The sequence below is a fragment of the Malaclemys terrapin genome, chromosome 24, assembly GCF_027887155.1.
Source record: "Malaclemys terrapin pileata isolate rMalTer1 chromosome 24, rMalTer1.hap1, whole genome shotgun sequence".
In the NCBI taxonomy this organism is placed as follows: Eukaryota; Metazoa; Chordata; order Testudines; family Emydidae; genus Malaclemys; species Malaclemys terrapin.
Window position 1 is genome coordinate 11,721,343 of NC_071528.1, and position 25,368 is coordinate 11,746,710.

Genomic DNA, 25,368 nt, shown 5'->3' on the forward strand with positions numbered 1-25,368 from the left:
CGGCTGGGAATGAGGTGCCCAAGCCCCGCCGCTTCCTTTTATACTCGCGCTCCTGCCACAATTCATTCATTACGGGCGCCAGAAACCTCCCCTACACAGACCTCAGCAACCGAGCCGTATTCCTCCTAACACAGCTGCCCCCGGCTTTTTCGGCTGCTCCTGCACCTCGCCGCGCGCTACAGAGCGCAGCTGGCATTCGCCTGGCACCGCTCTCCTCGCTCCCGCAGGCTGCACACAATGGACCTGCTGGGGGGGCTGGAGGAGAGACACCGCCTTAAACACAACAGGTGCCAGTGGCCGCTGCTGCCTCGCCTGGTTTTCCTTCTTCTCCCTGGCTATTGCAGCTTTCCCCAGAGCCTGGGAGATGGAAAGAGTCGGTTCCTAAGGGCCAGGCGAGGTATTGGGGCTAAGAAGATCTCATGCTGCCGGCTTAGGAAAGAATTTGGTGGGACCCTTCTCCTCTGTGTGTGCCAGGTGCCTTAGGGGAGTCTCACCTTCCCCTGATGCACCAGGTGTGGGCCGCTGTCTGAGGTCAGATACAGAATTTGTCCGTGCAGGGATCCCCTCCAAGCCTAGCTCATCTCCGTCCCCATGCCCTATTCTCTCTCAGGCGGGTAGGACGCCAGGGGCGGGGATGTATTTGCAGCAGTGCAGATCAGACCAGAGATAGGCCCTGGCGATCTAGCAGCGCTCTGAAAAAGCGAGCAGAAGGATGACAGCACAGCACAAGTTTAGGAGTCAGGGACTCCTGGGTTCCATTCCCAGCCCTGGCTTCCTGTGTGACCTCGGCCGAGTCACTTACCTTCCCTGCGCTTCATTTTCCCCATCTGCAAAATGGGGCTAATAAATCCCATCTTCCTTGGCGCAGGTATTGGAGGCTTTTGCAGAGTTCCTCTCCCTCCCATCCCGAATTCCTAGTCGTGCCGGGACACCCAGGTTCTTTAGACACGTGGAATAGACAGACGAGACAGGATTCGCCTTCCGGAGGGTCAATAAAGGAGTCGCGGGAGCAGATCTGGAGACAGGGCCCTGGATTCTGCAATCTGTGTCTAAACACCACTTAACCAAACGGTGCCATTGAATTCAATGGGGCTCCTAGCTCAGTAAGTACTAATTAATATAAGGACTCTGTTAAAGCAGCACCTGAAAACGCCCCCTTCCCCGTGCTTGCCATGCACCGAAACCGAAACACATCCAAAGCGGCTCTGGCACGGTACCTAAGGGTGCTCCATGGGAGGGAAGTGCCCCTCCAAGCACTTCAGCTCGTCAGAGTGCTTCACAAAAGTCAATAGTCCTCCAAGGACCAGGCATCAAAGCTCAAGTACTCGCAGAGCGTAAGTGGTTTGATACTGTAGATGGCAGAACAGGGTGGGGGAAAAAAAGACTGTGCAGCATGTGATACATTTCGCTAATGTCCAGCAAGAATCACCCTGTGAGGGGACAGGTGTCAGCTGGTGTCGGGAGGGTCTCGACGGGTTTGCTGGGGGAAAAATACCACACGGATCCTTCGTGTTTCACGATAGAATGAGGGGACAAGGAGCAGGGCTTTGCATGTCTTTTTAAATCACGATAATCAATGTACGCTGATAAAAGTGGACCAAATCTACCATCCTGGAGAGGGAAGATCTTGGTACAGCTGGGGCAGTATCAGAGCAAGATGGCCTGCCTATGCTGCAAGGTGGAGAGACGCTCGAGGGCTGCAAGGTGCATGCCACTCACGCCTTGGCCTCACCACTGAGGCTGCCAATCGCAGGCAGGGTTGGGCGATGTCCCCCGGCAAATGGATCGAGGCCTAGCAAACTCATTTCACGTAGGCCACCCACCAGCCAACTCGCGTCACTCACTGGTTGCAAACTGGGCTAACACAGATAGTGCAGGCAGGGCCCGGGCTGCATTATGGAAGATTACATCTTCTTCTGACACGTGGCCTCTTTGGCAGACAGGCTGCTGGGTGAGATGGCCTATGGGTAACACCAATTTTCAAAACAGGCTCCAATAGTGACCCTAGCAATTTGTCATGACTGGGAGTGGGCAGTCTGACCTAGTGGTCAGAGCAGGAGTCAGATCCCAGGAGGTCAGCGGCCAAGGTAGGCCAGAGAGCAAAATGCAAGTGGAGTGTCAGGAGTTAGGCAGGGTCAGGTTACCAGGAGAACAGAAGCCGGCGACAACTTGAGAGCAGAACCACGGCTTGATAACCAGTCAGGCCTGCTCAGGATACCAAGAAATCAAACCGCAGGAGCTGGAAGCACAAGGCAGACGGCCCTGAGCAAGGTCGATCCCCCTTGCACGTACTGGGTTTAAAGAGGGGCTGAGAGCCAATCAGGGCCCCCAGTGTTCGACCAATCAGCTCCCAGGACTGGGGTCCACTCTCTGAATTCAGCTCCTATTCAGGCAACTGTTAGCAGGTCTCTGGGTGGCAGGATGAAACCTACTAGTTCCAAAGCACCCTGTGGACCAGCATTGAGCCCTATGGTCCCTGACCCAATTACAGGCCAATGAGCCTAACTTAGTACCAAGCAAACTGATCAAAACTATAGTAAAGATCAGACCCCAAGATGAATCGTCAACAGGGCTTTTGTAAAGGGAAATCATGCCTCACCCATAGAGGAGAATTCTTTGAGCGGGGTCAACGAGCATGTGAACAAGGGTGATCCAGTGGATGTAGTGTACCTGGACTTTCAGAAAGCCTTTGACAAGGCCCCACACCAAAGGCAAGATCTTAAGCAAAGTGAGCAGTCGGGATAAGAGGGAAGGTCCTCTCAAGGATCAGTGTAATCACACCCAGACTCACCCCTGCGGCCCCTCCTGCTGGTCATCTCGGGAATTAGCTCACCAGTCATCAGAGCACCCTCTGCAAGCCAGGTGTCCTGCCTGTCGTTGGCCCCTGTGTCCCTCCCGGACCCCAGTGCCCTTAGCTTGGGTGCTGCCCCCCCTGGCAGTGCCCCACTCTCTCTCTGGGTCTCCCCACCCCCTATCCCAATGTCACCTCAGTCATGGCTACTGCCAGTCACCATCTAGCCTCCGTGCCCTGGGGCAGACTGCGTCTATCAGCCAGTCATCACCAGCAACAAGGGGTTTGGACTGGCTGCCTTCACCCACCCTCAGGCTGCCCCTCTGCAACCCCAATACCTTTATGGACCTAGGACCAGGCCCTGCAGCCTGGGGAGGTGCTGGCCTAGGGCTTCCCTGCCCCCAAGGCCTTTCCCCAGCCCTGCCTCACTCTAGGTCCCTGGTGAGTTCCCCAGCAGCCAGGCCTGTCTCTCTCTCCAGTCAGAATGAGACTCCCAAACTTCTGCCTGCCCTGGCCTTCTTATAAGGCCTAGTTGCTCTGTTTGGGGCGTGGCCCCAGCTGCAGCCACTTCGCCAATCAGCCGGGGTTTTGCTCCTTTCCACAGCCCCAGCCCTCTACAGGGCTTTTCCAACCCCTTCAGGGCTGGAGTGGGTGTTCACCCCGCTACAATCAGTAACGGCTTAAAAGACAGGAAGCAAAGGGGAGGAATCAGGGGTCAGTTTTCACAATGGACAGTGGGAAATAGTGGGGTCTCTCAAGGATCTGTGCTGTTCAACATATTCATAAATGATCCGGAAAAGCAGGTGAACGGTGAGGTGGCAAAGTTTGCAGATGATACTAAATTACTCAAAAATAGTTAAGTCCAAAGCTGACTGCAAAGGGTTCCAAAGGGACCTCACAAAACTGGGTGAGTGGGTAACAAAATGGCAGATGAAATTCATTATTGATAAATGCAAAGTAACGCACATTGGAAAAAAATAATCCCAGCTATACGTATAAAATAATGGGGTCTAAATGAGCTGTTACCGCTCAAGAAAGAGATCTTGGAGTCATCATGGATCGTTTTCTGAAAACGTCTGCTCGGTGTGCAGTGGCAATCAAAAAAGGGAACAGAATGTTAGGAACCATTAGGAAAGGGATCGATAATCAGACAGAAAATATCATAATGCCACTATATAAATCCATGGCACGCCCACATCTTGAATACTGTGTGCAGATCTGATCACCCCATCTTAAAAAGGGAAAGGTACAGAGAAGGGCAACAAAAATGAGTAGGGAAATGGAACAGCTTCCATATGGGGAGAGATTAAAAAGATTGGGATTGTTCATCTTAGAAAAGAGTTGACTAGAGGGGGATATGCTAAAGGTGTGTAAAATCATGAATGGCTGGAGAAAGTCAATAGAGAAGTGTTATTTACCCCTTCACCTAACACAAGAACCAGGGGTCATGCAATGAAATGAATAGGCAGCAAGTTTAAAACAAACATCAGGAAGTATTTCTTCACACAGCGCACAGTCAACCTGCGGAACTCCTTGCCAGAGGATGTTGTGAAGGCCAAAAGTATGATTGGATTAAAAAAAGAACTAGATAAGTTCCTGGAGGATAGGTCCATCAATGGCTATTAGCCAAGATGGTCAGGGACACAAGCCCGTGTTCTGGGTGTCGCTAAGCCTCTGACTGCCAGAAGTTGGGACTGGATGATGGGGATGGCCCTGTTCTGTTGTTCCCTCGGAAGCACTGACAGGATACTGGGCTACATAGACCATTGGCCTGACTCAGTATGGCCATTCTTATGTTCTTATGTCTAATACAGAAGGGAAAGTCCTGTGTTCTTGTGCTGAATCATGAGTTGTTCTCTGCTTCCTCCAGTCTCTTCAATATATTGCATTAGGTCAGGGATACCGTAATTACTCCTCTCCTTGCAGCAGCATGGCTGAAGGGTGCATTTTATCATCCGCGCCTTCGGTAGAGGTAGATTAAGGCTAAACATGGGCTGGATGAGTCAACAGAATCCTCCACATAAATCTCTCGGAGCTACCAGACCAGTCTTCCATTCTCCCTTCTAGCCTGCCACAGGCTGTAAGTGGGCTGTAGTCCACGAAAGCTTATGCTCTAATAAATTTGTTAGTCTCTAAGGTGCCACAAGTACTCCTGTTCTTCTTTTTACAGGCTGTAATGTGCAAGATGGACGGGACCAGGGAACCAGGGCTGTGAGGCGCTGGGCACCTCCTGCAATGTTCAGAGCACCTTGCCCTCCCCTCGAAGCCTCTGAAAATTGAAGGCACCCAGCACCTTGCAGATCTGGGCTCCAAATCAGCCCGTATGTGTCTGTGGGTCAGGGTGAACCAAGGCTGTTTACATCCCTGAGGGTCCCAAGGGCCTTAGATTACACCCACCCCGCTGGAAACCAGTTTCCCCTCCCTGTTTATTCCCTGCACAGTTATATTATTCGGTGAACAGCTCCCACACCCGCCTGCCCCCAACACCTCCTGCAAGCGAGCCGCTTGCTCTAGAGAAGAACAAACTGGTGTGATGATTTATGAGGTGTCTTAGCGCATTGTGCCGCATGACGGCGGAACAAGACTTAACGAGCCGCAGACCTTTAACACAAACAACAGGGCAGGATTCGTGCTCTTTCTCCGGTGTCATGGGAAGAGCCTTCGCCACCGGCTCGGCCTAATTGGCAGCCAGTAGCCGGGAGACATCTCTGGGTGAAGGGGTCAGCTGAGAGCCAGGTGCCCTTGTTTTGGCAGATAGTAAATTTGCTGGAAAATGCATTTTGGGGGCATTTAAACCGATCTGCAAGGTCAGCGACCGGTTTCGGCTGAAAAGAAATGGAAACGGTTTTCTGAAAAAGTGGAAACGGTTCATTTCAGCCATTTCAAAATGTCCGTTTGTTTAGGAGCGTGGCTAATTTTTGATAGCGAGAAAGGGTGAAAACACCTCAAAAGACCCAAAACTATTTGAACAGTTTTATTTTGGGCCTTGTGCCCCAGCCATACAGATAGCCAGTGGATCATTCCTGACACCCCCGCCCCGCTTCTGCAGCTCAATGTAGCCACCCCGTCTGGTTTCCCAGTGACCACAGAACCTCAGAGTTAAGAACACCAGAGTGACAAACTGACTGGTCAACCACACACCTCATTTGGAACCGGAAGTACACAAGCAAGCAGCAACAGAGACCAAAAAAAAGCGAATACCGTGTTAAACATAAACTACTAAAGCGGAAACAGCATTTTTCTTCTGCATAGTAAAGTGTCTTCGGTCAACGCTCAGCTGGAAACTTTTTCAAGAACAACCATAAAGTTTTGCTCAGAGTTACAAACAGCCTCCGTGGCGGAGGTGTTCGAAACGCTGAGGTTCTACCGCGGTTTGCTCAATCCTGCTTTGCAGGTGGGTGTGACTGGGGGGGGTGACCACACACTGCGGAGTCCAACACGGTGGGGAAGGATATGAGGGGAGGGGTTGCAGTGGTCAGATGGGTGGGCCTCAGGCAGGCAAGCTGGGGATATCATGGAAATGCCGCATGAAGGCCGGGGGAAAGAGAGTACCCTATTGCAGAGCCATCCCTTTACTCTACTGCAGGCAGTACGGTAGTGAGTGGCTGGAGGGGAGGGGAGAAAGGGGCGGATCGGGGGGGGGGGGGAGGCCAAGGGAAAGAGGGGCAATTAACAAAAGGCTGCGGTTTGCCTTTTCTCAGCCTGTGCAGGGAAGAAGGTAAATAAAGCACAGAAATGGTTGAGTTCCCCTGAGATAAACAACGAGCATTGGACCTGGTCCAACCCTGCCCATCTCCACAGCCAGTGCAATGCCAGGCCGCCAGCAGTCAATGGGGCACAGAGGGGACAGAACTCCCAAGGAAACTGACCTCCGGCTCTTTGGGTGATGAGTGTGCCAGGTCTCAGCTCCTCGCTAAGGAAAGGGGGATCAAGTGAAAGGGGGTGGCCGGGAGGCAGGAAGCTGGCTGCCGATTATGAGTTAAAGCAAAAGCCAGGCCAGTGGGCGGGGACTGGGGAACCCCAGGAACTGAGCGTGCCAGTTCTCAGCAAGGGAAGCTGCAGGCAGGTGTCCACAGTCACTCTGGGAATGTTGGGGAGATGTGTTTATAGACAGAGATTCACAACAGAAATGGGAGCAGGTGGGTTCTTGGAAGCCCCGCGGGCTCCATGCACCGAGTGTGTCAATTCTCAGCCCGGGGGAAGGATTCAGAACCAGCTGCACACCAGATTCCATCTCTGTCTCTCCGAGCCAACCTGCGCCTGATGCACTGCCAGGAAACAAAGGTTTGAAGAGGGATCCTTTCTCTCTTGCCTCTTAACGTCTCTCAGACCTCTAGAGAATCTCTCCTGAATGGAATTAAAAAGAACAATCGCCTGAGGGTCTCTTTCTTTCACTCGCTTCTGGTGCCTTTTCTTTGCACTGATCCGTGTGCCACCTTCTTAGGCGCCAGTATTAGTAGTGGGGAAGCTATTTCTGTGTCTAGGAAATGGCAAATTCTATTTAACTTGCCATTGTTCCCAGCACAATAACAAAAGGAAGGTGTGCGAGAACAAAGTAGCAAGGTAAATAGAAACAGGGAGACGCAGAGCCTTGCCATCCGCTGCTCGGCACAGGCGTGGGAGCTGGGGAGCTCTGGCATAGGGGGGAGGGGGCTAGCAAGTCCGAGCGCCACTCAGCTTTTCCACCAGCTTGCTAAGCTCTCTGGACAGAGCCACAGAACGTTTATTGAGGATAGCTGACCCCTGGGAGGCCTGTCCGTGGTTTGGAGACCCCCGTTCACGTGCCCATCTCTTGGAGGGCAGCGCATGGGATGCAGATATCTAAGGGGCAAATCACTCACTGCAGCCACAGATGCATGGGGGAGGAGGGGGGCCACCAAGATCTGAGCACCCCCTCGGCTGGCAGCGTGCAAGGGCAGTCGAGACGCATCCGGTGGATTGCAGGGGGAGGAGAAACTGCATTGATAACTGGGCTGGGCTGCATACCCCTCACAGGTAATGAAAGAGTTAACTAGAGACAGAGCGATCAGGGCCCCTGGCTGCACTGGCAGGACAGGCCCCTCTGAAGATGAAGCCCAGCTGGGTGGTGAGCCTAAGGAAAGGGAGGCTGTAGGGAGAGAGGGGAAGAACGCTGGGTCCTTCTCTGCTTGCTAAGGACCGGAGGAGAGGCCTGGAGAGAGGCAGATGTGCAGCAAGTCTGGGAGAGGCCCTGAAGGAAGGTCAAGGTAGGACGAAATCCAGGGAGCGGTGAGGAGTCAAGGGAGTAGACCTTAGCTGCTCACGGCAGGGTCCCTGAACTGGAACCCAGATGAGGGGAAGGATCTGGGTTTCCCTGCTGAGTTTGGAGCTGGGCCTCCAGAGCAGGGCTGCCCGGGGGGGGGGGGGGGGAAGTGGAGCAATTGGCCCCAGGCCCCGCAGGGGCCCCCACGAGAATATAGTATTCTATAGTATTGCAACTTTTTTGTATGGAAGGGGCCCCCGAAATTGCTTTGCCCCAGGCCCCCTGAATCCTCTGGGCGGCCCTGCTCCAGAGAGAAAACCCGAGGAGTGAGACCTCGCACAAGAGCGGGGGGACGTCCTGCAGAGCCTGAGGGGGGAGGAAGAGTCGGGGGGAGGGAGGGTGGGTAGCGGGTGCAGAATTATGTTGATTTGAGTTTTGTTTACTGGACTCTTGGTTTGCCCAGGAAGGGGCAGGAGAGAATGTGAATTGGCTGGAGAGCAAGGTCATCATGAGAAGAGGCTGGGCTGGAGAGGTTGGTGGTGGGACCACCAGGGGGGAGAGCCTGCTACTCCACAGCCAGCCATGAGGGGGCGCCTCAGCAAGTGACTCCTCTCCAATAACACTCCAGAACGGATCTGAATTTGGTGTCATGCAGTCTGGCTGATGTAATGCTCCGAGCCGCTAAGGGAGCCGGGTCTTGCTGCTCTCTAGGGGACCACATGTCGGGTACACCTAGATGGCACAACTGTGATTGCCCATTCTTTGCATTCACGGCTAAGGAGCGGTCTTTGGAGTGCTGGAGTTGTAACCCACACACCGCCTGGGTGCGGTGCTCTGTCCTATCTAGTGGCACCGAGACCACGTAGAGATTAATGAGTCAGCTACAGCCTTAGTGAAGATCCATGTGACCTTTAGCTCATGGAGTAGCGGCTCCTACACTAAGCTTCAGAGATCCCAGGTTCAATCCTAGTGGGGTCTGTCAGACCGATAGCTGGGGCATATAAGACAACTTGTCCCCCAAACGACTCCTTGTTCTGGGAAGTTGCATGGAAATGCAGATGTCACAATGTCTCGCAGACACAAGGTGGATGCTCCAGCAGTGGTGCGTGGTTGTGGAGTGATTCTCAAAGAGGGTGAGGCTGTTGGGTGGCTGGAGCCTGACAGGCATTAGGAACAGCCCTGGAGGACCAGGAAGACTGACAGTCTGTCTTATAACCGCTAACTCCATGGATTAGGAATGGGAAACCCGCAATACCCTCAGTTAGTATCAGAACCCTGAATTTAGCCCTATTGTCATGTCTGGGGGTACTTACAAATAAAAGGATGCCTGTTAATTATCCAACCAAGTAGCTGGAGCACAGAAGACGGAATAGGAGAGTGAGTTGCTGGTCATTTGATTTTTACAGGTTCTTTTATTTAACTGAAAAATTCCCAGGTTTTAGAAAAGCAATTATTTGTTTTTTACTGATTTCCCCCACACACACACACCCCTCAACTTTGGACCACACAAGGACATGAAAACACTCAGGATGTTAAATTAATCCAATCCATTACATTGGGTAGACCCCGTTTTGGTAGGGTTGCCAGGGCTGGCTTAGACTTGCTGAGGCCCAGGGCCGAAGCTGAAACCCGAATCCCACCACTTGGGGCCGAAGCCTGAGGGCTTCTGCTCTGGGTGGCGGGGCTTAGGTTACAGGCCCCCTGCCTGGATCTGAAGGTGGGCTTCACTTTTGCCCCTCCCCCCCACGGGGCGGTGGGGCTTGGGTTTTGGCCCCCCATCCTAGGCTGCGGGGCTTGGGTGGGCTCAGGCTTCCATCCCCTCTTCGGACCGCTGGGGTCATGTAGTAATTTTTGTCGTCAGACGGGGGTCGCGGAGCGATGAAGTTTGAAAATCCCTGGGCTAGACTAATTGATTATTAACTTAACTACATCTAAGTGTGACCGTTACTCTATTAAAGTAAGGCAGGGTAGTAGAAGATACACACATGCGAGCATAAAGAACAGGAGTACTTGTGGCACCTTAGAGACTAACAAATGTATTAGAGCATAAGCTTTCGTGGACTACAGCCCACTTCTTCCGATGCATATCTATTCAGTACTCTGACTTTTCTCTATTTGCGGGTTTTTTCTGTCCTCCCGTCCCTCCTATTAACCCCAGTATTTACCCAGAAAACGTTGACATTATTTTCTTGCACTGATTCTCACCCATTTTTAAAGATTTATAATAAGCCCAATAATTTCCTGGGAAACGTTCAACAAAATAACAACCGACAATGAAGGGCCTGGCTTATTGGTAATTTCCATTTGCCAGTTCCTTGCCTTCCCCAACAGTACTGGAGTCATGAACAGGCAGCGTTCTGACACCACCTGCTGGTAGCCAGGCAGCAATGATCCCATAAGCCTCCACCAGATCACCCTCCCTCAGTTAGAACAACTTCGGAGCTCCAGAAGAAGGCTAGCAAGAGAAATTTTATTAAGCAGCTCATGACACAGAGTGGAGGAGAGCAGGATAAAGAATGGGAGACTAGGACCAACAGATTTGTCAGTAAGTAACATTCCCTTGTCCCTCTCTTTTCCCATCCTACAACCTCAGCTTCTTGGATAGACTGCTGATGTAGCTAGCAGTATCTGCTGATGGGCAATGCTATGTTACTGGCCACTAGCGGGGTTCTACAGTTAGGGTGACCAAATGTCCCGATTTTATAGGGACAGTCCCAATTTTTGGGTCTTTTTCTTAGATAGGCTCCTATTACCCCCCACCCCCTGTCCTGATTTTTCACACTTGCTGTCTGGTCACCCTATCTACAGCCAAAGGGGCAACCTGAGAAGCAGAAAGGCCCTAGCAGACAATGTCATATGACTTGCGTGGTTTAATTACGTATCTTTAATTACGCCTGTGGCGCTCCCCGCAGAAAAAAAAAAATTTGGGGACTGGACTCGATGACCTCTCGAGGTCCCTTCCAGTCCTAGAATCTAGAATCTATGAATCTTGTCATATTTGGTGCTTTTCTTAAAGCCTCAGCTCCCGGAGTCCTGGGATGAGGTGAGACGCTCAGGCATTTTCTTTTTTAAAGAAGAAGACAATAGGCCTTGTTTTCAAGCTTTTCTTGGATGCTGCATCAACGACAGCACTGGCAGACAAATTCAAAGAACCCCATATTGAAATCTCATGATTTTTCAGCCAATCCCGTGATTTTGGGGGGGAGGGGGCAACTCACAATTTCTGAACGTTTGGGGTTGACGATACTAGGAGGGGGGGTGACGACCATGTCACCACCACCTTACAGACCTTGGGCATGAAGAGGTGACTTCTGTAGCAAGCGACAAGATCAGAAGAAGGCAACTGGCCTGCTCTGCTCATGTGCTGTGCTAATGCAGACAAAGACTCAGCTAGCCAAGGTGACTTTAGCAGTAGCTTTGCCCTTGTGGGATCCCTCAAAAAAGACAGTTGCTTTGACTTCCTATGGTCTTGAGAAAGACAAAACTTGAGAACTTGCCTTGCTGCCATCTTGTCCTAGGAGGGATACCAGGTAACACTTTAGAGAGAGAGGAAGAACAATGGGTTAATTCAGATGGAATTTGGGATTCAAAGATTCAAGGGTGATGAGCACCAAGATATGTACCATAGATAGATGGTTGTGTTGGGGGGGGGGGATAAATAGATGGATAACAAAACTGAAGAGGAAGCTGCGGGGTGTGGGGGTTGGGAAACGGCACTCTGGCCCAACTAGGTGCTAATCAGCCTTTACCAACTCTCTGCTAAGTGTCATGGATGCAATGTTGTCAGCCCAAGTCTGCAGCCAGCTTGAGATAATAGCACTGAGAGGTGTGAACTGTCCCAGTCATCTCAGTGGGGTGTTAACTCCGAAATGACTCTGTTTTCCTATTAGCGTTATTAACCATTTAACGGCTGATAATTTTAGCAAAATTATCCAGCTAGGCCTTGGCTACACAGTCGCGCCGCCAGCGCTGTATGTTCTCCACCTCTCCGAGGGGAGTAGCTTGCAGTGCTGCGAGCGAGCGTGCAGCGCTGCAGGCTCTGATTACACTGGTGCTTTACAGCGCTGCACTCACTGCGCTCAGGGGGGGGGGGGGGCGTTTTCACACCCCTGAGTGCAGCAAGTTGCAGTGCTGTACAGCACCAATGTAGCCAAGGCCCTAATGTGCTTAGCCCATCATCCCAGATGGACTCTCATGCTTCCCCAGCTGTCAAAGACCCCAACATCCCCCATATCCAGCATCGAAAACCTCTAGCTTCGCCCCTTCCCCCTCCCTCCACAAGTACTTCTACCATGCATCTATGGCCTGTCAATACAAAAACCTCTGGCAGATCAAAAATGAAGATGTGCAGAGAGCATAAAATAAATTGAATTGAATAGCAAAGTACTCCCGCGGCTGCTGCCTCGATTGCATTATTCAGGTCCATGTTTAACTCCATAAAAGCCCCCATTTTTTTCATTGAATTAAGGCTGCCACAGGATTTCCTGTCTGTCTCATCAGGGGCGCTGCCGAATCCAGGGACGCTGCTGAAGAATTTAGGCACATCTTTCCCTGAAATGTGGCTGAGTGATTCATAGATGGTGACAACCACTATGATCATCTAGTCTGACCTGCTGCACAACAAGAAGGTAGCTAGGTTCCCTACGGTGCCATCATAGTTTTCTTAAGTTATTTCATCAGCTTGTAGGGCCTGATCCAAAGTGTCCCTGAGGATCAGACCCTTAGTGCTTAAGGTCTAGCGCTGGATCTTCATGGATGACCTAGGTGCCCTCACATGGGAACTACAGGGACTAGAAAACCATAGAGCCAGTTAGTCCATGTCTGTAAAATAAAAAGCACAGTCATAAATCCCCAAATCCCTTTTCGGGACAAATAAAGAAATCGGCTTTATTTCGAGCAGATCCGTAGTTCTCTGCTGCGCTGTCAGTTTCGCAATAGAGCAGCAAAACCCTGGAGGGCGTGTGTCATGGTCCCAGGCTTCAAACTCACAGGCCACGCAGCTTCTGTGATGGCCTCCACACACACACACACACACACACACACACAAAGGATCAGACAGACCAAACCGGGATTGGACACTGGATTGTTGAAATGCTGCAAGTAAGAGGTTCTCTCTCCTGAGGTGTGAATCCTGGCTTGGCAGAGCTGAGAGATGCGTCTAAGCAACCACACTTTTAGGTGCTTATTCATCTCCAACATATCCCACTAACCCTCTTCTTTACTTCTTCCCAAGCTGACATGGGTTACACAGATGGAAGCAGAATAACCCTGGCAGAGGCAGGCTTATTGTGAAGCAATTAATCCCTTTAAAAAAACCCTCTCTCAAGCATCAGATCACAGCATCCCTAGAAGTCAAAAGGTCTGTGCTGTGCAGACCCAGCAGTAATTGGTATAAGGCAGAGGCTTTCTTTCCAGCGGTGACAGAAGAAAGTGCGTCTCTAGCAGCCTTTTCATGCCTCTGCTATAGAGGGACGATGCAATTATCTCTGCAGACGCATTACGATACGGCAAAAAATAGAACCCGCAATGGAAACGGCTTGTCCCCGCTTGTATTCAGCGATCGATGGAAAATTCCCTGTTCGTTACGGGGTTTTAGTTAGTGAGTTTATTCATTGACTCTTGGAACATCTAGGTGTGCTAAGCACCGGACGCCTGCCCAAAGGGTGTTTTATTGACTCAGCGCCCCTGGCCTGGGGGAGTCCTCTCCCCACACATGGTAAAAGAAAGCGAGGGGTTTCTTCAGAAGCAGCTTGCGATTCTGCATTCAGGTAGCTCTTGTTATTATTATAATTTGTATTAAAGGGAGTATTATTAGCCCCCTTTGATCAATGAGGTACTGAGGCACAGAGAGAGAAAGTGACAGGGCCAAGGCCTTAAAGGGGATCAGTAGCAGAGCCGGGCATAGCACTCAGCTCTCCTTCGCTACATCCATCCTTCCTCTCATCAGCTGATTGGCTTGGTGCTCCAAACGCTGCTTGCAGTTTGCAATGAACTAGACCCAGGAGATCGGGAGCTGGGGTCGAAAGCTTTGAAAATCAGGGCCTAAAACAGGGGTCGGCAACCTGTCAGAAGTGGTGTGCCGAGTCTTCATTTATTCACCCTAATTTAAGGTTTCACATGCCGGTAATACATTTTAATGTATTTAGAAGGTCTCTTTCTATAAGTCTATAATATAGATCTAAACTATTGTTGTATGTCAAGTAAATAAGGTTTTTAAAATGTTTAAGAAGCTTCATTTAAAATTAAAGTAAAATGCAGAGCCCCCCAGACCGGTGGCCAGGACCCGGGCAGTGTGAGTGCCACTGAAAATCAGCTCGCATGCTGCCTTCGGCCTAAAAGTTCATCTGGACGCGGCGACAGATGAGGGGGCGTGGAGGGAAGGGGATTCAGACGTACTCACGTTGCTTTGGAAGCAGACCCCCAATTTCCCTGATCAACAGCCACCCGGCACGACCCGCTTTGAGGAGCGTTGGGCAGGGCAAGGGCCACCGGGCCTTTCCTGCCTCTGTTCATTTGACCTAGGCTCCTTTTGTGGGGTCGTTCTGCTTAGAAAAGAGCCTCAAGGCGGGCACCCCTGCTGGGGTTTCATTCCCATTTGAATGGGAGCGTTCCTTAGCTCCTGATGAATGGCAGCTCCCAGCGGGCGCCGGGCGCAACACAATGAGAGGGAGAGAGACCCGGTCTGAGAAGCACCTTGTGTCCAAGCCCCACCTTTGGGCTACACCCAGGTGGCAGATCTTGAACCCGGATCCCGGTAGTTCTCCCCTCTCGTCCCCCACAAGAAGGCAGCAGAAATAAAAATAAAGGAGCTGTAACATGCTGGAGGAGGAAGAAAGTAATTGGACGACAAGGCTGAGTGGGGGAACATCCTGACTTCCCCCCCAGCCAGGGGCTGTACCAGCGACTGGCAAAGAACAGCTGAAGGGAACCGGTGAAACCCGGCTACATTCCACTGGAGTCACCTCCCACTGGCTTTGGACCAGGCCCTTGATTTCCAACGATACAGCCGGTGTCTTTCTCTGGAACAGGGAAGTGCCACCCTGGGGGAGGTGCGGGCACCCTCTTGAGAGGCTCCACCTTGATCCAAGTGCCCTCGGAGATCAACAGGATGGGCACAGTACAGGCAGCGGCAGTGCAATCTTCCCCTTCCGGCCCATGGAGCCCCCCCACTCCTGGGGCAAGAGGGGGGATTGCTGCCATGGAGTGCCAGTAGCAATGTGGGGCACGGGCAGGTGGATGCAGCTGTAATACTGGGGCTTTGTGCTTGGCAGCAGAGGCATCTCCCAAGGGGAGGAGTAGAAGCCACATGAACTGAGTCATTTACATCTAAACCGGATCTAGAGGCTGGATAATATATAGCAGGGACCAATCCTGCCTGCAAGCTCTGTGGGGCAGGAATTGTCTTTTTGTTTGTACAGCGCCTGGCGCAATGGGGTCCCGCTCCAGGCCCGGAGTTGCCGGGGCTACCACAATACAAACTTTAACAAATGCACGTGACGTGACCAAGCTCCCATGTCCCTGCAGATGGCGCTGCGCTAACTCCTTCCACCTTAGATCCAAACACTCCGACGTTGTCCATGGGGGTGCGTGGCTGAGAATCTGAGCCCGGGTAGGGGTCTGAAATCCACAGCACCTCCCCGTTCTCTGTCCTTGGCTGAGCTCAAATCCTGGATCCAGCTGCAGATGTCACAGCTGAGTTCTCTCTCATGGTCTAGGCACCCCCAGTTCCAGTAAGAATCCAGAATCCAACCCTGGATTCCAGCTTGGGTGGGGGCTCCCTCTTAATTTCAGCGATGCCCAGGATCAAGGAGGCGAGGACAGGTGCTGGGCTCAATCTGCCGGAAGCCCATTTAGAAATCAGGAGCTGGGGAGTGTGTAGGGGGGCGGGAGGGGAGCGGAATTCTGGGGGGGTGTTACAAACAAAGTGTCTGCTTGGCTAGGCGCTCTGGAGGACCCAGCACATGAAACCCGTGTGTTGCGTGTACCCCTCGGTGCCTGATCTGCAGAGCATACGAGTCTCTTACAGCCCCCGCTGGGGCAGCTTGGCTCATTAGTTCAAGCCGTAGCTGCTCATGCCTTTAGTTCTGGAGGACCCCAGTTCAATCCCGGGTGGGGCAGCCTTGAGGGATGCGCCTCCCAACCCCCTGTTGGCAATGAGGCCAAGGAGAGAACGGGCCATAGGGACCAACCCCTCGGGACTTATGCTGCCATTAGGTAACTTCCGTGTCTGGACCGGCTGGAGAATCAGGGGATAGTATGTGAAAGTCGCCCCACTGGGGCACAGGAGCCAGGGGTGGACCCGGCATGGCCTGCTTTCACCTGAGCGGCTGTTTGCAACGAGCAGCCGCTGTCCTACACCAGAGCAGAGGCAGATGGCTCCGTTCATCTCTTCCCCCAGGGCGCATGCTGCGCCGGGGTCTGTCAAGCAGAGGCAAGATCACGCTCAGGCCGTTTGATCATTTCCACATTTAATTAGAAACGTATTCAAACCAGCGAACCCCTCGCTGCGTGTCAGATGCTTCCCCGAATGCCGGCGCGGTGGAGAGACAATCGCTGTCTAGCGTTTAAAAGGCTGCAGCCGTTCAGTGGAATTCTCACCTTGGGTCCCAGCTGACGGATGTTCGGCGCCGGGTAACCTGTAAAATCCCACTACAAAGTGACACGGACCCGTGGGCCTGAGAAGAGCAAGACCCACCTTGCTGGAGAAGGTACCTTTCCATTGTCCTCTCTTGTAATGCCGGCTGGGGTGGGACTGGAGGAGATGGGAGCTTCCAAAGAGCAGGGACCCCTGCTGGAAGATGACTCTGGCATCTCCTGCAGTGATGCGTCTTGGGATTAGCTGGCCTTGAAGGAGCTGTGAGCTTTGCATAGCAGGTGCTTTGTGAGTCTCCAAAGCTTAAGCTCTGGGGAAGGTCCCATCTTCCACCATCCAAAGGAAGCAGGCACCTGGCTACCCCAGACAGAGCGGAGGGGCAGTGCCGTGACCCGGGCTAGGTACTAGGAGCCTGGCTGAGGCTCTGAAGCGGGGCAGAAGCCAAGTGGACACCAAGTCACCTCCTGGGTAGCTGTGCAGGAGGAGAGATGCGTCCCAGCGGTCGGACGGCCACACCCTCGCTTGTGTCACTCTTTGTCCTCTCTCCCAAGGTCCAAACGTCTGTCCTCACGTCCTGATTCAATAAGCAGAGTGCTCTGACGTCGTTTCCCTAATGATGGGCCATCTCAGCCAGATAACGTAATTACAAGATTGTCCCGTCAGGGCTGCAAAGTGGAGTCTAAGCAGCTGTTACTGCAAGGGGTTGGCTTGGGAGGTTTTGGGAGATGGGGAAGAGGCTCCTATTCTCCTTGCAGATGGGAATGGGGCCTTGTGCTTCTGACCCCTCCCGACACACCCAATTCTACCTCCAAAGGGGGTTCCCTACCCCTCTGATGATCTCTAGCAGCGACTAACAGCTGAGTTGAATGCTATTTAGCACTCAGAAGGCCACACCAGCTTTAGCTAACTCCCCCCCACAGCACCCCCTGCGAGGTAGGTCGGTCAATATCATCCTCCCCATTTTACAGATGGAGAAACTGAGGCACAGAGCGGCAAAGCAACTTGCCCAAGGTCACCCAGCCAGTCAGCAGCAGAGGTGGAGGCAAAGAGCTCAGGTGTCCCGGCACCCAGCACCGCGCTTAGGCCACTAGACCACAGTCCGCGCCCAGGCGGGGTTACAAGCAGCTCTCCGAGCACGGCTCCCTGCTCACAATTCGTTTGCTTTAATTAACTACTAGTCTAAGAAGTCGGGGGTAGGTTTGATCTGCTGTAGGTGTGCTCCTGGTGGGACGTACGCGGCAAAGAGCTGAGCTCCCTTTGTGTCCTCCGGGCTCCTTGGTGGGGATGGTGGGGAGAGCCGTGCTAACGTCCCAGTTGGAGTTTTGTCGGCACGTGTAGGATAAATACATCGCCTCCATCCCAGGATAGGAGGAAGAGTGAAAAGGTCGGCGTGGGTTGTGGCAGCAGCCTGCAGCTAAGAGGGAAAGAGGGGATGTAGCAACAGTCTGTAGGAGAGAGAGAGAGAAAGAGAGAGACGGAAGATGGCACAGGGCTAGAGGAGAGAGAGGGGGAATGTGACAGCACTCCACTGGTGGAGGTGGGAGAGAGAACACGAATGGGCAGGGGTCCACCGAAGAGACACGGGCACAGGTGGCTGCCTGTAGGCGAGTGACAGCCATCCATAGGCAAGAGGGAAGGTGGCGCGAGTCCAGCGGAGGGGGAGAGAAGGGGGGAGCGTGGCCGCAAGTGGAAGGGAGAGGGAAAGAGGAAGCTGTTTGGGGAGGGGAGGGAAAACAGTCCCCTGGGGAAAGAGAAAGGGTGACTGTGGCACTGGGTGGAGGAGGAGGAGGAGCAGAGGGGAATGTGGGTGCTGCTTAGGGAAGGGGGGGCTTTCTGTCTGTGGCATCCACTTGTCTTTTTCACCTGGCTCCCCTCTCCTCCTTGGGCAGGCACTCTGGGCACAGAGCCAGGTCCCCGGTGGGCTTTGGGCCAGAGAGAAAGGAGATCGCTGTCAGGGATCACAGCGTCAGGGGCCCCACATGCTCAGGGGGCGTCTCACTCCCAGCGACCCCCGTTAGCCCAGCCCAAGAGGCAGTGGATACCGCTGGGTCACCCGCACAGAGGAGAGAGGGGGCGGGCCAATTCCCCACTGCCCCGCTGCTCTGACGGGGGCGAGGGCAGGAGGGAATCAGGCCCCCTGGTCTCCTGCCTGCCCCCTGTAGGCCCCTGCCGGGGGGGACGCACCCAGCCGTCACTGCTTCCTCTTCACCACCTGCCTCAGGTGCAGCTCGCTCTCCGCCGCCACAATGGGCTGCTCGTTCTGCAGGTGGTAGTTGATCAGGTGGCTGATGCTCTCGAACAGGACGTCCTTGGTCCTCACCTGGAGCAACAGAACGGGGAAGGGGGTGGGTGCCAGGCGGGGGCCGGGGAGTGGGCAGGTAGTGCTCCACCCAGAGAGGAGGCTGGTGGGGTGCCCGTCAAGGACATTCGGGCTGAGTTTGGGGAGCCCAGCCGGGTCCTTACCACGCCCTCGGGATCCACCAGCAGCAGGTGCTTGGGCTGCCCGCCGTCCATGCCCGTCAGGACGTACTGCCCGGGGTTGGTGATGCTGTCCCTCACCAGGAAGTCCCCGTCCATCTGCAGCAGCTTCTCGGCGTCTCGCCGGCTCATCTTCCCGTGGTACCAGGGCTCCCGCTTCAGCTGCTCTTCCGTGGGGGCGACGGGAGCCTTCCGGGTGGGCGGGCTGGGCCACTGGTCCTCAAGGGGAGGGCTGCCCCCGCCAGCCACCGTGGACTCGTGCAGCTTTAGGGCGTCTTCGAAAGGCCCTGCAAGAAGCCAAGAATATAAAGCAAGGAGGGGACAGGCCCTGGCAGCTACCCTAGCCAGGATACATCACAGGGCGCCCAGTCCCCAGACCCACTGCCAGCTGGATCTGGGAAGAATTCCCACATTGCTGGACCTGGACTGGCTCTGTTAAAGGCCTTGAGCCAAAGGCCAAAGGCAAGTCCCACTCTTCTGTTCTAGTGAGGTGCTTACTCCGTGCCCCTCACCGCAGCCTCTGAGCACCTTCCGGTGGTGCACTAGGCGACACGGGTAACGTCTGCCACATGTGCCATGGTCTCTCCTCCTTCTCCAAGGAGACCATGTGCAGTGGAGTGGTTTGATGGGCTTTCCTGGGACAGAGAAGGAGTCTCCCCTCCTTGCGTCTGAGGAACTGGGCTCTGTAGCACGGCTAAACCCCTGGAAATCACCACCTAGGCCCAACCAAAGCGACGAGGTGAAATGCCACAAGGGGACGAACCGCCCAGCGCAACGGGCCCCGATTCAGCAGGGGTCTGAAGCCCAGGCCTGACTGTGGGTACGTCTACACTGCAAAAAAATACCAACCCAACCCGCAGTCACGAGTCTCAACAGACTACGGCTCACGGGGCTCAAAATAGCCACGTAGACCTTCGGGCTGCGGCTGAAACCCGGAGCGGGGGGTGGGTCTCAGAGGCCGGGCTCGAGCCGTGGCTACATTGCTATTTCTAGCCCCGTCGGGCGAGCCCGAATCCGCTGACCCGGACTCAGAGTCTCACTGCCACGGTTTTGCAGTGTAGACGTACCCTGTAAGGACAGGAGGACTGCAGGGAGGGGCTGCCCCGGAGTGGAAGGACAGCCCAGGGGTTCCGTGTGAACCTAGCACTCTGGAGATCTAGGTCTGAGTCCCTGCTTTCCCTCCGGGGCCGGTGGTTCTCCAGCTCTAGACTTCAGTTCTCATTTGTAACAGGGGTTAATAGCCCTGCCCTGCCTCTGATGGGGGGTTAGGAGGCTAAAGCTGATGAGATGCTCAGACCCTCCAGAGATGAGGGCTCCGGGCAGGTCTAAAGTAGCCAGCCAGTCACCTGTTGGTTAGGCACGTGCATTACTGAAGTTGGATGCTAATGATACCCCCAAGCACCCTGTGAAAGGCAGAAGCCTGGCGCGGCTGAGTGTCTGTTCCTTTGCCCCTGTGTTTCCTGGGCATGCCAGCCGAGGGGGCGCTGGCTAAACAAATCCCCGGCCTCCCTCCCATGCTCGCCCACATCCAGCAGAGCACCAGGACATGGCGGAGGGCGAGTCGCTTTTTGCATCTCGCATTCAGCGCTGCCGCAGCCCCGGCAATTCAGTCCACGGCTGCTCAGCGGTGTCACCCTCAGAAAAGATTCGGAGCCCTTCCTCCTTCCCTGCCTGGTGCTTGGGGTGGGTGGGTTGGTTCGCGTCTTTCGGCTCCTGGCTGGAAACGGGAGCCGCTCACTGACAGGGTTGGAGCGACGAGCGCTGGCCAAGCCCCAGGGGCAGCGCAGGGTCTGTAGCTCCTTGGGACGATGGGACTTCTCAGTGGGATGCACTCAGGGCCGGCTCCCGTTTGGACCCCAAGTCTGCAGGCTGCTGCCTCTCCCCTCAGCATAAGGGCAGGCGGCCTGGCAGGGAAGGGGCAGGGGTCCTGGGCTCTATTTTCTCAATCAGCCTCCTCACCTGTGAAATGGGGTCACACAGGCGTCCCTGCTCCTTACAGGGCTTTTGAGGGGCAATTCGTTCCGGTCTGTTGAGGGATCTGAGCTCAGGAGAGAGCAGGGTACAGCAACAAATCCCTAGCTCTCTAGGCTGTCGCTCTGTTGCAGATTGAGGCCGCAAGGCTAAAACAGGAGTAGAACGGGGCTTCTGATTCAAAAACGAGGGCGCCTACCGCTGGAGTCCCATGAGCAGTACAGAGTCTAGGACTCATAGCTGAGCAATACCGACTACAGCCAGGAGAGGGCAGTGTTAAACACGTGCCAGATGGCGACAGCGCTATTGACAGGAGAGCCATTTGGTGAAGGCCTCAGGCATCTCTTTGACATCGCAAGGAGCTGCCTGGCCTAACTCTCTGACCCCACACCAGCTTGTGGGGCTGCATGACCCCGAGAAGCAGTCATCTCCCCCAGGCTGGATGGCCCCGGGGGTCTTTGCATGCTACCTTTTCACAAGGCAACCAGGCTGGCGCTGCAGCTCCCCTCACGCAGGGAGAGGAAAGTTCATCACAGAGCTGCGAGCGGAATCTCTCCGCTCCCCAGCAGGACACGTGTGACAAGGGCTCCAGCCCGGTGCCCGGACGGCAAGGGCTGAGCGCGAGGCTGCTGCATGGAGCACCTGACACCAGGGGACAAAACGCCCCTCCCGGTAAGGCCCATCCCCTCTCAAATGCAGAGGGGACACAGAGACCGCTGGTGTATGCTCCTAGCAGACAGGTCTGGCTGCAGGAGCATGCAAACTAAGCAAGCTCAGGTCTGGCCACCTTAATGGGAGACCTCCTGAGAACCTGATTCCTCTCCTGCCCCGGAGTGGGAGGAAAGCAGGGCCTGGGATCATGGCTTTCAGCAATCCTGATGGCTTCCTGCACCTTCCCCCCACCCTTCACGCTGAGCAAGGCTGCTGTCTTACTCATGTCAAAGAGATCCTTGGGGGGGCTCGCCTCGTGCTCCCAGCCGTCCAGGCACTGCGTGTTGACGTACATGTGCTCCTCGTAGTCGCGGCATCCGAGGGGCTGGCCGTCTGCCTGGAGGTAGCCATCGCAGGACTGGCCTGGAAGACACACCCGTGCCCTGCAGTGAGCGCCGGCAGGCTCTGCAAAGGAACCGCAGGAGCCGGGCCTGTCACCCCAGGATCCATGAACCGCCGGCTGAGGGAGGCTGCCTGAGGCCCCACCTCCTCTTCCTCGACTGCCTGCCCAAAGTCCCCCCTCACTGCGGCTTCCAGCCTCCACCCCAGGCTAGCCCCCCGGAGCGCCGGGAAGGTGGGCAGCACAGCCCCGAGGCCAGCACTGGAGGACTGGAGCTGCACACAGAGCAGAAAGTAGGAGGGGAGAGCTGGGCCTGGCTGTTTGGGGAGACCCAGCCTCCCTCAGCCCATGATACCCACCGCCCATGCTAGGATCGCTCCCTGTGATCTATCCTCTGGTGTCTTGTCCAGTTGTACCAATGGGGGCCCCCACCGCTTCCCTGGGGAGGTGATTTCCACCTCACACACTCTTCCCTGCTCGGAAGTTCTCCTTGCTCTGTGCAGCCTGAACTTCCCTCTGCTGAGTTTCACCCCATTGCTCCTCCCTTTAGGATTGTCCTCTCCTTGGCCACGCACTCCTACACCAATCTCACCTTCCCCTGGGTCCTTTCACCTCCCCGTATTTGGCCCTTTCACCCTGACCCGCTAGGGAAGGAGCAGGCGACCAAGCTTCCTACATCGTCTCTGGTGGGAGCAGCTGCTGAACCATCCAGGGGAGACTTGGGGACAAGCTCATGGGTGACCAGAAAGTCCATGTGGTGGTGGTGTGGAAGGATCAGCCTACGTGCCAGGCAGTGTGACTCATGCCAAAGGATCGGGTTTGCAAAAGGGGCGTCGCTCCAAGCAGCTGCTCCATGCATCGTTCTCAGCTAGTTTTCTCATAACCGGGCAGCTAGGGACAGGGATGCCCATCTCCGAGGGTCCCACCACAGACATTTGCGAGTCCTTGGGCCATGCATTCCCGTGCCCACAGGGACATGAGTCCATGGGTTAAATGACGCCTTCGAGCTGCAGCACGTACCGGGAGCGTCGCTGTCCCAGTGGGAGCCTGGGTGGCTGTTCTGGTCTCTTCTGGCAGGAAATCCAACCTGTGAAGCAGAAGAATCAGACCTCGGTCCATGCACCACACATGATGCAGGAGGTATGTTTCCCCTCCACACGTGGGCATGTGATATGGAGACCCAGGCAGTGGACAGGGAGATGCATTAGGTGGAGGTGTGAGGACAGCTGATACCCCACCTTTGCTCGCTGCCTCCTCAGGGCCTCCATCCCTGGCTGGCAAATGGAGAACGTTGCTAGGCCCAGAAACACAGCCTGGAGGTCACAGCTCATGGAAGCGTGCAGCAGGTCCCCCCATGGAGCCCCTGCAGTGGCCGTGCAGTCTACAAGCACGTGGGTCAGAGAGCCACTAATCCCTTTGTGCTAAACCCAGCTCTAGCCACGCTTCCACATTTCACCCCCGCACGCTTCAGCTCCCTCCTCTGTGTAACGGGGTGACCCAGCCTGTGAGAGATGGAGGGGTTTAGTGACTGCCAATGCAGGGGCCATGGGATTGGTGCGCCTCCGTCCCTCCTGTTGCACATCATTGTTTAGTCTCCTGACGGCTGTAGCACGTTCACCTGGGGGTTTGCAGCCTGTGATGTGCAGAGGATCGAATGGTCCCGTCTGGCCTTAAACGTAATGAACTGATGACTTAATGGCTGGATCTTTTGGTAAAATCCCACGCAGCCTTCAGAGGCTGGGACGGACTTTACTGCTGGACAACAGAACCCCCAAGCCCCAGAGGAGGCCGTAGACCTGTATGGGGCTCTCCCTGATGGACCAACCTCCATCCCTGACCCCAGAGGCTATTCCAAAGAAGCTCCAGGCCTGGCCCCGCACCAGGCACTCACTGCAGGAGTCCTCTATGCGGACAAGAACCAGTTTGGTTTCCAGCTGTCAGCATCAGGGGGAAAAGGCTCGATTCAACACAGGAGGTTGTGGGTGCAGCCTTGAGGTGGGGAGGTTGTAGGGCTGGGGGGGAATTGGGGAAGCTGTACCGCCAAGCATGCTGACTGCAGGATTCACCTGGCTGAAGTGACCGGCGCAGGAGGGCTGGGAGTGCACGTGGCCCAGCAACGTCCCGTGCCTGAGCCGAGAGTCGACGAGTCCCCCCAGGGGAGGCTCCTTCCCCGGGATGCTGTTGTAGTAGTCGTGGTCGGCCGTCTCCTCTTCGTCGCCCCACGCGGATTCCTCGGTCCCCATTACCCTGCGCGACAGAGGATACGGGAGTTAGGGAATGCGGTTAGACTCCAGAACCATGGCGACTCTACACTCAGAGCTCTGGCCTTGCACCCCAGGCCATTGGAGCACCCAGACCCAGAGTATCCCCAGACCTAGCACCCAGGGCATCTCATGATGGAGCACCCAGGGCATGGTAGCACCTAGCACTGAGAGCATAACTGCGACAGAACCCACAGCCAGGGCACCTCAGCCCCCAGAGCCACAGGCTTATGGAGCCTGCTGCAGGACCCTGTATCTGGTGATGCAGAGAATGGCAACACCCCAATGCACCGAGCAGAGGACGGTCCCGGTCTTCCACCAACAGGCCTTCTGAGGGCTTGAAGCATCTCAGGTCCTCCTCAGGTGGTGACTGCAAAGCAGTTCCGTGAAGGCTTGGCAGCGTGAACGCCACCTTGTCCCCGAGTCTGGAGAGCACCTGGTGGGGACAGTAGGAAGTGGCTGGGATGCCAGCGTAAGGGATGGATGAACACGGGGGTAGATGCCTACAAGGCCTCATTCACCTGGACCAGCTTTGGGAATTGCTGCCCAGGATAAGGTAAGAAGGTGCAGACCTGCATAAAAGCAGGCCCAGTCTGGCCAGGGTGACCCCCGCAGCACCAAAAGGCCCCGTGTCTCTCCCCGCCCCTACCTGTCCGGCGGCACCACCACCTTGGGGGGGCTGTGCAGATACTGCTTGAAGCGCAGCTCGAAGGCCTGTCCCACCGTGCTGATGATGCTCTGAGCCAGCCCGTCACAGCATTCCAGGATGTGGCAGGCTGCCCGGCAAGGAGAGAGACACAGACACATCAGGCTGGGCATCCGGCCTGTGCACAAGGCCCCCGGGGGACATATGGCAGCGCTTGCGAATGGGAGTCTAGCCCCCCAGGGGCCATGTCCCAGCCAGGAGCCAGCCTGGGGCAGTGGGAGATAGATGGCCTTTCAGGCTGGGGTTCAGAGTCACAGAACCAGGGTGGTCCAGAGCTGGGGTTCATTTTTTCTGCA

The 25,368-nt window shown here is 54.9% G+C and overlaps 1 protein-coding gene across 4 annotated transcripts in view; it reads right to left on the reverse strand.

Annotated features, from left to right (window-relative positions):
- Nucleotides 1-16,459: 16,459 nt before the first annotated feature.
- The window catches only part of SHC2 (SHC adaptor protein 2), a 30,645-nt gene continuing 21,736 nt past the window's right edge, over nucleotides 16,460-25,368 (reverse strand). The window contains exons 7-13 of one of the 4 annotated variants that reach the window (XM_054013861.1): nucleotides 25,016-25,142; nucleotides 24,172-24,352; nucleotides 23,126-23,192; nucleotides 21,988-22,128; nucleotides 19,069-19,370; nucleotides 18,790-18,925; nucleotides 16,460-18,019 (exon numbers count right to left, since the gene is read on the reverse strand). In XM_054013861.1, coding sequence (XP_053869836.1) covers nucleotides 18,797-18,925; nucleotides 19,069-19,370; nucleotides 21,988-22,128; nucleotides 23,126-23,192; nucleotides 24,172-24,352; nucleotides 25,016-25,142 — 947 coding nt within the window. In that variant the 3' untranslated portion in view covers nucleotides 16,460-18,019; nucleotides 18,790-18,796. Of the gene's footprint in view, nucleotides 18,926-19,068; nucleotides 19,371-21,987; nucleotides 22,171-23,125; nucleotides 23,193-24,171; nucleotides 24,353-25,015; nucleotides 25,143-25,368 lie in introns of all 4 variants that reach the window. The other 3 variants (XM_054013862.1, XM_054013864.1, XM_054013860.1) reach the window with 3 other exon arrangements.